This window comes from Lasioglossum baleicum, chromosome 9 (assembly GCF_051020765.1).
Source record: "Lasioglossum baleicum chromosome 9, iyLasBale1, whole genome shotgun sequence".
NCBI classification, from domain to species: domain Eukaryota; kingdom Metazoa; phylum Arthropoda; class Insecta; order Hymenoptera; family Halictidae; genus Lasioglossum; species Lasioglossum baleicum.
Window position 1 is genome coordinate 8,533,196 of NC_134937.1, and position 11,298 is coordinate 8,544,493.

General features: G+C 42.4%; 1 protein-coding gene across 2 annotated transcripts in view; it reads right to left on the reverse strand.

The window, feature by feature from the left end:
• Nucleotides 1-8,977, reverse strand: part of LOC143212195 (uncharacterized) — a 30,507-nt gene extending 21,530 nt beyond the window's left edge. For both annotated transcript variants that reach the window (XM_076430688.1, XM_076430687.1), the window contains exon 1: nucleotides 8,650-8,977. In XM_076430688.1, coding sequence (XP_076286803.1) covers nucleotides 8,650-8,652 — 3 coding nt within the window. In that variant the 5' untranslated portion in view covers nucleotides 8,653-8,977. The remainder of the gene's footprint in view (nucleotides 1-8,649) is intronic.
• Nucleotides 8,978-11,298: the final 2,321 nt, after the last annotated feature.

Below are 11,298 nucleotides of genomic sequence, written 5' to 3' on the forward strand. Positions count from 1 at the left end.
CGATACCCACTATATCCACCTTTCCCGGACAGTTCGGGCGTGTTCCTCCTCGGTCAAACGATCCAGCGATTAAACGATCCTCCTCTCGATCGCACGTAGACAGCGTGTGACTTTCTCCGACGACTCGGCCGACTACGACGTCGATTTTCCCGGACTCGTTGCCTCCTCGTTCGTAAACATCACGTTCAATGTTCGTTCTTAACGAACATGATTGTTAACCTGCTCACTCGGTCATTCAAGTGTTCAGTTTGTGGCAATTAAACTAAATGAATAGCTGTTGATAATATTAATCAGATCCGTGAACGGTCCTATAAGCTTCGTCAATTATAATAAAAATCGCCCGTTGGTTAAATCCGAGGGTTAAATCTACGGTGGTTTCGTAACGACAGAGATTTTGGCTATGTTTTTACAGACTTTTCGATTTATACGATATTGGACCAAACGTTGCATAAACGTGATCCATTGATCAAGGAGGATAGATATAGGGATCGATGAGAAAAAAGAAAGAAAGGTTCACCCTTTTGGAATTCGAAGTTTTATTGAGGACTAATCGTCGCAAGAATAATTAATAACATCCACATTCACATGGTTTTAAGAGGCGAAAGAATCTTCATAAATATCGTACACAAATATCTCGGACAAAATGGACGTCGTGTGAGAAAAGTAGAGGGTTCAAGCTTTAAAATGAGTCCAATTCTACTGTTGTACTATTATTTTTAGCGAAATGATGTGCTGATAAACAGACAAATAATGACTCGCGCCATTTTCGCATTAAACGGCTCCTACGGCCGGCACAATTTTCGACTGAATGAACTTTCATACGGAATGCACCCCGGTCCGAACGAGAAACGAAAGTCTACGAAAGAGAGAAAGATACTTCGAGATCAGTTTCTCCCGTCGAGACATGCAAGTAGAGCGTGAAACACCGAAGGCCGGCCAATGTGGCATTTTCGCGTGTCGTTTCCTCGATCGTGTTACGGCACGACACTGCCATTCGAATCGCCACGTGTCGCTTCGTTTCGTGTCCGAGAGAGACCGAGGGGATCGAGCCAGCTGACCGACTGTGTTATCACGCCCCTGTTAGTCTGAAACTAGCCAAAGCGTGGGCAGCACAGTCACCATTTTCCTTACGTCTATCCGACTCCACGTTCAATTCCTTTGATCCCCTCGGGCCGATCCAATCTTAACGTACCACGAAACCGTGACTGATTGGAGAGAACCGAAGTTTATCGAGGTTTGTTGATACTCGCTGATAAACACGCGATCCCCAGTCGTTCCGATAACTTCGGACCCCATCGACATATAAACGTATCCGGCACGAATTTCTTGAACTGTCGGTGTCTAGAGCGTTTTCAAAAACCTTACATTCAAATATAAAAATTTCTTATTTTTGGTTTCCGTTAATCAAACTTTCACCATCCCATTCGTCTCGTTTTTCTGATTAAAATGACACCAAACACGATACAATTACGATCATAATTAGAGTTCACAGTTACGGTAGAGGTACACGAATTCTTAACTTCGCTTGTTACACAAGTAATTGTGATCGTAGCCATGCCATGTTTGGTGTCATTTCAATTAGCAAATCGAGAGGAATACAATGGTAACAATTTTGTTTATGAATAACCAAAAATAAGGAAGTTTAATTTCTATTTAAAGGTTCGCGCCAGTCTTTCATTCTTTGCGAACGCTCAGACGTGTACAGTGTTACATTTTTCCTTTTTTCTAGGATGATAAAATGGTGGGCGTCTCGACAGGTCGACAGCCTCTGAAATTTCGCTCCTGTTGGAACTTTGTCCGGGTCTAGCCCTCGGATACGCCCCGGCATCGTTAGCGAAGCTTTCTGCTTACGGAAACGGCTGCTTTCGCCCATTCTTCGAGCCCTTTTTCCCCCTCTCTGCCCGTTCCTCTTCTCCTCTTTTTCTGTTCATTCAGATGTAAACAGAGATGTGCCTTTCGGCAGTATTCGAACACTGGCTCGAGAGCGGCTCCGCGTGAAAGGTTCCTCGGAGACGCTTCACTTTGGTCGAGAATGGCCAAAGGCGATCACGCTGGAGCCTGGCGCTTTATCGTCGAGTGTTCCTTCGTTCTTCCACGTCTTCCCTCGTTTTTCCTGGTCTTCTCGTTTCGTCTTCGTCGTCGCACCTTATCGAACTGTCCGACGGCGATTTCGCTTCTGAGAAGAATCGCTTATTGCGTCGATTGCGCTCCATAAGTTCATCGAGGTGGCCCGGAAATCTTATACTCGAGGGTCGTATAAACATTTTTTTAAATTCCTCTGCGGACATTTCCAGCTGGTGCCGTAAAACGCCAAGATTTTCACCAAGAAGTTTGAACCGAGTTTTTCTGGTACGTTCGTTTCGGTTAACCCGGCGTTGGTAAGGTTTTTATAAGATAATTATAAGATTAGGTACTGCTTAAGAGGCTTGCAAATTAAATTTTTATTATTCAAAAATACTTAACTAATGAAACATCTTTACAATGTTACAATCAATCTAAAATCTCTGGAGTTTGTGAGAGATCCCACCTAACTAACGCCGGGTTAAGTAAAAGCTTGAAAAACTAAAGTTTACGAGCGATTGAATAAAAAGGCGCCAAACTTATTTGCACACCTAATGCAGCGACGCTACCGGAAAGGTGTTTCCATCAGTTCTCCACGGCTATTATGCGCGAAGTATCGCACGATTGTATAGAAACTTGCAGCAGCGGTCGTGCCGAGACAATTGAATTCCGGCGGAGTTTCGGGAAGGTTACGTAAAATTGTGCAACCATGGATCATCGAAAAATCCCCGAAGACAACCGAGGTAAACGGTCTTTCGGGCGACGAAAGGTTCGATGATCGACGACGACGACGCTTTCCCGAAAAAGCTTTCGAATTTTTCGGCTCCGACGACCTAGAAAAAAGATACGATCGGTCGACCGGGACCTTAGAGATGAAAATTTCATGGAATTATGCACACACGAATGGATTTACGACACAAGGCGGCAAAGCGACGCTAACGAGAGACGCTGCAACAGTTCGAACTTGTAATTTCCAGCACGAAATCGACTTTCTCTAGAATTCTAATTACCGGAGCGAGCTCTCGTTCCCCGCGAACTACTCGCGCCGACGACGGCGAAATACCTCGTTACTGGAAATTGTCGTGATCGGCCCTTTTCATTAAAAACATTTTTGCCCCCCGCCGCGCCGCGTCGGTTCTCTCGCGCATTTACCCCGCGAGCACCATTTTGCACGGTGCTGTGCTCTTTTTGGCAATCCACTCGCTTCTGTTCAATTTCCATCGCTCGCTTTCTGTTCAAGTTAAATCGTTGCGTGGCGGGCGTGCTTTTTAAAAAAAAACTTCTCTCTCGCTGTTCATATCCTTTGCGAATTCTACTTTTCTGTTGTGCTCTTTGTTTTCTCTGCTTGCTTCTGGCAAATCACGCGGGAAACGTCGGAGCTTTTGCGATCGGGAATATCTGTTGTGCTTTCATTAAGTTTTTATTGGTAATGCTACAATTTTATTCCCACACCACATTCAAAAATAAATTGTCGAATGCGTAGCATCTGCAGTCCACGGCTGAGTCGGGCAAAAATTTAATCAACGATTGATGAATTTTCTACTTCACATTTGTAATCGCAATTAACAATTGAACTGCTACTCTAGTCGTTAACTGCGGTTAACGATTACATTCTTTTCGATTGTAATCGTCAATCGGATAATTGATTAATGACACTGTCCACAACAAGTTTCAACTTTTTTTTTATGTTTCCTAATTACTGTTGGGTGGTTCTTATAGAGCTTTTCGCGCTGATTCCGAATCTGTCATTAATTTTTCTCCTAGCGAAAAATGTTTCAGACGAAAGTTGTATGGTTTCAAGGGGGACATGAAATGGTGTTATTGATTGGACCTTGGATAGTCGTTTGAAAATCACGCAAAGGTCATCTTCAATTTCTTAAATAGAACTGCCTATTTTTTATTGCATATTCTTGTAGCTTGTTTCGAGAGCTTTTCAAAACACTACAATAAAATATTTTTCAAGTTATAAGGCTTGAAAGTGACAGTTCAAATGTTCCACTATCGTCACGCTTTTTCATAGGCTCTCGATAATCTGAGGAGAAAATGTTTCCAACAAAAGAGGAACGGTATTCAGACGACTACAAATTTCAATATATGAAAGTTCTAAAAAAAATTTTCTTTACAAAAAATTGAGGTGGATTTGATTTTCTAAATGCTAAAATGTGTTTTGTATTTCATAAGATGTTGTAGCTGATCTTAAGACGAATCCACAACGATATATAATATTATAACCTTGAGCCTATAAATAACGTTAAAATTGTTCTTTTTCCACTTTTTCTGGCCAAATAGACCACTGTGCGGCGAACGAAGGGAGCCTCTCGCGTAATCATTCCCATCGATCCCTATCCTCCTCGATCAATGGATCACGTTTATCCGACGTGCGGTAATCGTGTCCATTGTTATAACGATCCCCGCGATAATTATGAAGCATGTGCGAGCCAAGAGATTCCAGCCGGAGACTTTCACGATGATCAGGGATTCATAATTCTACGCAGCCTTCGGCGTTAGTGTCGTTCGCACAGAGAGCAAGTTATCAAGCGAAATACAATTCGAACGATCGAACTTCCTTTCTCACGTGGCTCTCTATACAGAGCCCGATTCCCGTGTCCTCCTGATGTATCGTCCGTTCCACTTATCGCGTTCCAGCCACCGCCGCAGCTGGACTTTCTTCTCGTGGCCTCATCCGAGCTCGGTAACTTTCGCCTTCGAGCATTTCGACCGACTCCGTTCCGATCCACCATTCAACTCGGATTTCCGCTGGAAATGATCCCGACCGACTCCGCTGGCAAATCCGCCCCCGCGATTTCAATTAGCCGACAAACGGTAAACGCGTTCGTCACCTGTCCGCGGATTTTATGCCATTTCATGCGAGACGGAATACGAAAATGTGAAAACTTAATTTTATAACTGTAATATATATATATAAATAACAATAATTCTTAGCCCTTTCTTGTCTGCAATTCGGTGACCATTTGCAATTAATCAAAATACAAATAATTACCGAGTCCTCAATTCGGTCTACGAATGATTTAGACATCAAATAAATTGAATTGATTTATTGAAATTATTAACGGTGGATATTTCCTATTTATTAGCATTTTTATTTAACAGGATTTATTTCCTATTTATTAACGATTTATTAACAGGAAAAATATCACAGCCTGTGTGAATCGTACGAAAAAGGAATTGGATATTTTTCGAAATTGAGTGAAACTACAGCTTTTCCGAAGATTGTCTGAATGCTGGCGCGGCTATTCGAGTAACAATTAAGAGGATTAGAATTGAAGGAGAAAGAGTCTGAGTGGGGAAGTCTTCCGTTTCAAAGGAGTCGTCTAGAGGGTTGGGATTCCGAGGATGTCTAAGGATCAGACGAGGAAGCGGAATTCCAGGACGCTCTCAAGTTTCCGCGAGACATCCGCTCGTCTATAATATTCCCTTTCGCGTGGACACCGAGGAAGGAAACCACCAGGAAGAGAGCTCTTTATACCGCGCTAATTGCGAGAAGTGTGCACGTGTCCTCGGACGGGCAGAGTCTCGGTTTGATGATTCAAGCGATGAAGATCGTGGTAATTAAAAGTCTTAGCAGGAAATGCAGAAAGTGGAGACAGTAGGAAATACGGAACGAAAGGATTTCCTTGACACTGATTTCGTTGCTCTCTAGGAATTTCGTTAACGATTTATTCACCGGCCGTTGTTCAACCCCCTCGTTTATTATAACTGGGCTCTCGGTGCGGCTTCAATCTGAATTTTATATTCTTCTCGCACTGGATTATAACGACGATCACCAGTCGAATAATACGAAGTACGAAAATGAAAGAGATAAAAGAGAAATTGCGGTCGCAGCCTCTGATTTGTACTTTTCATTCATTTTTAAAATTTCTTAAGGCGAGTGTTCATTGGGAAATTGACAGTGCTCGGAAGGATCCCTTTGCGTACACGTTCGAGAATGCTTTATGGTTAAGGAAAATGCAAAGGCACAGAGTTCCTCCTTAAGGCGACTTCATTGGGCAACCGATTGAAATTGGCAGTTCTCGCGCGGAACGAGAAGCCGGAGGGAAATGGCGAGGCACGGGCCGACAGGATAGATTGGATCTATCGTTTCTAGCCGCGCATACAGCCGACTTAATAGACAATGAAGATTTGCGGCTGCGATAAGTCCTCGAACCACAGGAATCTCCCTTTTTCCCGTTTCCTCGGCGCTACCGCGCCTTTGTTAAATGTTCGCCGATGAAATTCGTCGTAAATTGTATACGCGGATTCGCGTAACCGCGCGGATTCTTCGGATGATATCCTATATCGTTGCGATAGAAAGTGAATTGTGATAGTTCGTCAGAACGCATAAATACCCGCCGTCATTGACGCAACATCTCGACGCCGAGGATTCTCTACGTTCATTAGGGCTAATTGTCCCAAGACGCGGCGCTTTCCTGATTTCTTAAGCACACCACATTGCAAACAAAAATGTGTTTCTGTCGCATAACCACTTTGGACATTGAACGGTACGTAGAATAATAATAGAAGACAATATTTCTAGCATTGTTTAGTACAAGAAACATTTTTGAACGCAGAACAGATGTGAATTCAATGTAAAACAAAAAAAAAGAGCAGGAACGAAAGAATGAAAGATTTTTAACATCGTAGGATTTCCAGCAGGTACCGAGATCCGTGTTAAAGGAACGAACGCGAGACCGAAGGGAAACTAAAAAATTTATAGAACACGGTGAAGGAAAGAAGGAAACGAGAGAAGGGTTCGTGTGGCACCGGTGTCCCTGATCGTCGACGAAAACACGTACACCGACGCGACGGGGAAAAGCGGAAATTCGGCTGCAACAACTCAATCTTTTCCCGTGCGATAAGAAAAAGAGAAAGAAAGAGAGAGAAACGGGGCAACAGGATTGAAAGAGGAAGACGGTCGGCGACCTCTTGAATTGCGACATAAGGAGCGAGGCTGTTCACACACTGACCCCCATTTCCTTACCGCCGCCGGCATGGCTTTAGCACCGGCTTCGATTTTCCCATTACCCGATCCGACTACGCCTGTTTCTTACGTTAATTGCTGAAACGGTTCGATTTCGTGCCGACTGGCACAGCCAACCCATTCATATTGTTATACTAGATCCGACAGAAAACGATCAGCAATTTTTCAATTGCATTTTGTTCAACGAGTTCGCTACTCCTCACTAATCTCCACAAAAATCACACAAAATCTGAACAATTTGATCAATTGTACATTATTTCCAAAATTTCTACAACCCAAATCAAACTCCCTGGTTTGCTGAAAATTTTGATGACCACATTAAAAGGGGTTTTATATCCACAGTAAACTGTATCAGGGCCAATCATTATAATCTCGTTGCCTCTCTGTATCGAGTAAATATTGTTAGCGATCCTAGTTGTAAGTGAGTTATAGCTCCGAGGACTTAGATCATGTTTTATGGCAGTGTTGTCTTTATGATTCCCAAAGAATTATTTGATCAGTAATATAAGAGTAAAGAATATAAGATCTTGTTATAATAATACACAGCAATTATTAAATATTCTTGCAGCTTGTAGACTCTAACAATGTTTGGTTAACTTATAATATTATAATGAAAATCGATTTTTTCACCGGACATCAATTTCGATCCAATTCAATTTACGATCAATAGTAAATTGTTTTGACCATTTTATAGTAATAGATTGACTCTTTGGTATTCCTTTTAAATTTCTCCATCGACTGAAACGGATTGATATACTCCCTGCCTCATTCGCATGAGAGGAGTGACAATTAAAAAAGAAATGCTGCTTTCCACAACTTGGTTCCTTCATTCCGTACGCGCGTGGGTGCAATCCGACGATTCGATCGACTAATAAAGTAATAGAAAGTTCGCGGCTAGAATCGAATGACGATATCCGGGAAATTCCTGAACGTCTGGACAACGTTGTCCTTTCATACACGCATCCTGACTGTTTTACAAATTTCATTAGTCTGTGCTCGATGGCCGTGTTGACTTACTTTCCTATAAAAATTCGGAGTCGACGTGGCCTGACTCGAATTTATGCTAATAATTATTTAATGTGCAACTATTAGCAATTATAATCGGACAGCGGATTTCATGCATTTATGACGAAAACGAGTAAGAGTAATTTGAAACAGTGGAAACATCGGAAGAATTTAAAAGTACTATATCTCCAGTTTGTTGCGATTCAGATAGCAAATTTTCATTTTTTTTACAAAGATCCGCTGTTTAAGTACGACTATTTGTGGACTTCGATGAAATTTTGTTACCTCGCTACGTTTCTATTTTAATCGATTGCATAAATTCGTGCCCAATAGTTAAATTTTAAAGATGCGTTAAATTCAAATTAAAAAATGGTTAAATTGTCTACAATTAGAAAAGAATAGTGACTGTATGTATAATCGATTAACGAAGTTGTATTCTTTAAAATTTAACCATTGAATTTTATTTACAAATCAGTCACGAACTTATGCGATCATCTAATATTTAATGAAGATCACACCGGTCAGCTATCAGCAGTACCACGCGAAGAAAGACTCGATCAAAAGATCGCACTGAAGCTCGATCGATCCAGTGATCCATCACTCACCATGGTGCAGAGTGTTCCAAGACGAAAATCACGTAGCAAACCCTGGGCTGGTTCCTCGATCCGGGATCGATCGAAATGAATAAGTTTCACGTCTGTTCGTTAATGTTCTCGGTTGCACTCTCTCACATCGCACCACGAACTAGCCATTGCCTCTAGCGCTCGACTTTTGAGCGCAACTATAGTTCGCTCCCGGAAGACACCACCCTTTCTCTCTCTTTCTGTTTGACCAATGGGGGAGGGCACAGGGTTGCTATTCAGATCCCGATAGATCCCCGGGTGTCTCGATATGCGCGCACGGGCTTAGGATCGCGAACAGTTTGAAGGGGCTCACCGGGAATGGACAGCCTATATAGATATCCCCTCCAAAATGACGAGGCTGCAGCGTAAAGGAGCACCGGCGAACCGTGATCCAGGAGAAAGCCTCTCCTTCGATTGGCCCCCACCTGGCTGGACTAGCGTACCCCCCGAAGACAATCCCAGTTGCCTTTTTCCGTCCAGCGGTATTGTCGGTCCACGCATATTTCCGTCCCCTGGAACCCGCGTCGACGCGACGTGTTTTTCCGCACCTGGTCTCGCAGAGAAATTCTTGACGGACGATTATATCGGTGAGAGCAGCCTCGTCTCTTCGCCCGCTCTAGAATCTAGGTGATAACTGGATGACAAGTTGCGGAAGACGCTCCTGGCCACTTCCGGCGGCTGGTGGTCGCGTGCGCCCATACCGAAACACGAACTTTTATCCAAGTTGCAAGATACGGACGTTTTCAAGACAGACACTAAAATGCGAATTTTTATCCTCCACCTTTTACAGGACACAGACGTTCTAAAACGAATACTAAGATATTGGGTTGGCAAGAAAGTAATTTCAGGTGAAACAGAGCCCAATTTTTTTATTCAAGCAATGAACTTTAGTGAACAAGATCTTTCGCCAAAAAGAATAAACAAGAAAATATTTTATTGATTGAAGTTCATCGTTTGAATAAAGGAATTCGGTTTTATTACGCCTTAAAATACTGAAATTACTTGCTTGCGCGCGCCAACCTAATTTTATATTTTATATATTCAACCTCACCAATTTTTAATACAATCTCAAATTACACCAACAAGTTAATCTTTTTATTTTAAACTGGAGCGGCCTCCTCTTCGCCGGCTCTAGAAGCTAGGTGATAACTAGACTGCGGATCTTTATGTAAAATAAAAAATGTTCGCATTGATTGCAGAACACAGGAGCCGAGTAAAAATTTGGTTCTTCTTTTAATTATTCTATTAAACTGAAACTAATATATTGATGTCCTTAAATATTTTTAACATGTCCACTGCTTTAAATCGTACGTGTCCATTTTTTGTCATAAATGCATAAAGTCCTCAGTCTAATGATAACTTTATGACAAGTTGCGGAAGACGTTCCCTAGACACTTCCGGTGGCTGGTCGCGTGCGCGCCAGTTTGCTGACAGGTTGTCTCTACGCTGTTGATGTAGGATAATAATTATTAGTACTTGCAGTAGTAGCATTAACAATCTCAGATGTTTGGTAGACCAATTTTTTTTTACGGCAATTCCAGCCGCTCATTTTTGTGCAGTTCTATACGCGGAACATGTGGGAAAAAGGACTCTTCAGAAAAGATCAACAACAATTTTGATATTAGTTTAATTTAACAAGCTGCTTAATAGACGAACTTAATTGTCTGTGAAAACAGAACTTTCGTTTCTCTGCAATGTCTTCCTAGTTAAACTGAAGTCTCTCCAGCACGCTACTAATGAGGGAAAAATTCACTGGATCAACGTGAGGTTAAAGGTAATTGCCCTATTAGTTGATGTAATTACTGAATCTGTATTTTATACTTTTCTTGTGTTTCTTATGTAATTCTGAGGAATTTTAATTATGAGGATTATGAGGAGTTTTATTAATGTGCTAATCGCATCATTTACACTGCTCATCAAAGACCATCCAAGTTACTGAAAAAGTATACAAACATCCACAGTGCGGTTATGAAACTACAATAAACCGACTGCTCTCAATTGTCTGTACCGAGAACAGACTTACCAGAAAGGAAGGAATGCAAAGTGTTTATGACTCACAGTACCGTATTCTCCGAGCAGTCCAATGAACTGGATTATCGGTCGTCCTTGGCGGTGTGAGCAGAAATCGTTCCTGTTGGAGCCCTTTCTAACATGATTACAATCCTCACCTTTGACTGGTCAGCAGGCTTTTGCGAGAAACATGAAAATTAAGGAACAATTAAGTGGATCTTCAAAATGTACCTTGGACATGACACTGGATGATGAGGATAAATGTTCACTTGCATCGTCCACTTTTCGCAGCAACCTTCGTTCGCCTAATCGAGTTAGAAGTGTTAGAACACAGTCGAAGGTTCGGTGAACTCGGGTTTCTCACGTGTTCAGCAGCCACGATGACCGTCACGCGTTGCTTTGCAAAACGGTGCTCGCAAGCGACGTAACGCATCGATCAAACTGTTCCGATCTAACGGGCGGCGATCATTGTCAGGAGGACTCCTCGTTACGAGACCGCTCCTCGATTCCGGAAGACGAGTTTAGGCATCCGGCGTGACCGTCGCGTCGATTCCGCCGATTCCTCGTCGCTGAAAAGGAAACGTTTGTCGTGGGTGTCGCGGTGAAAGTGTCCCGTCGCTG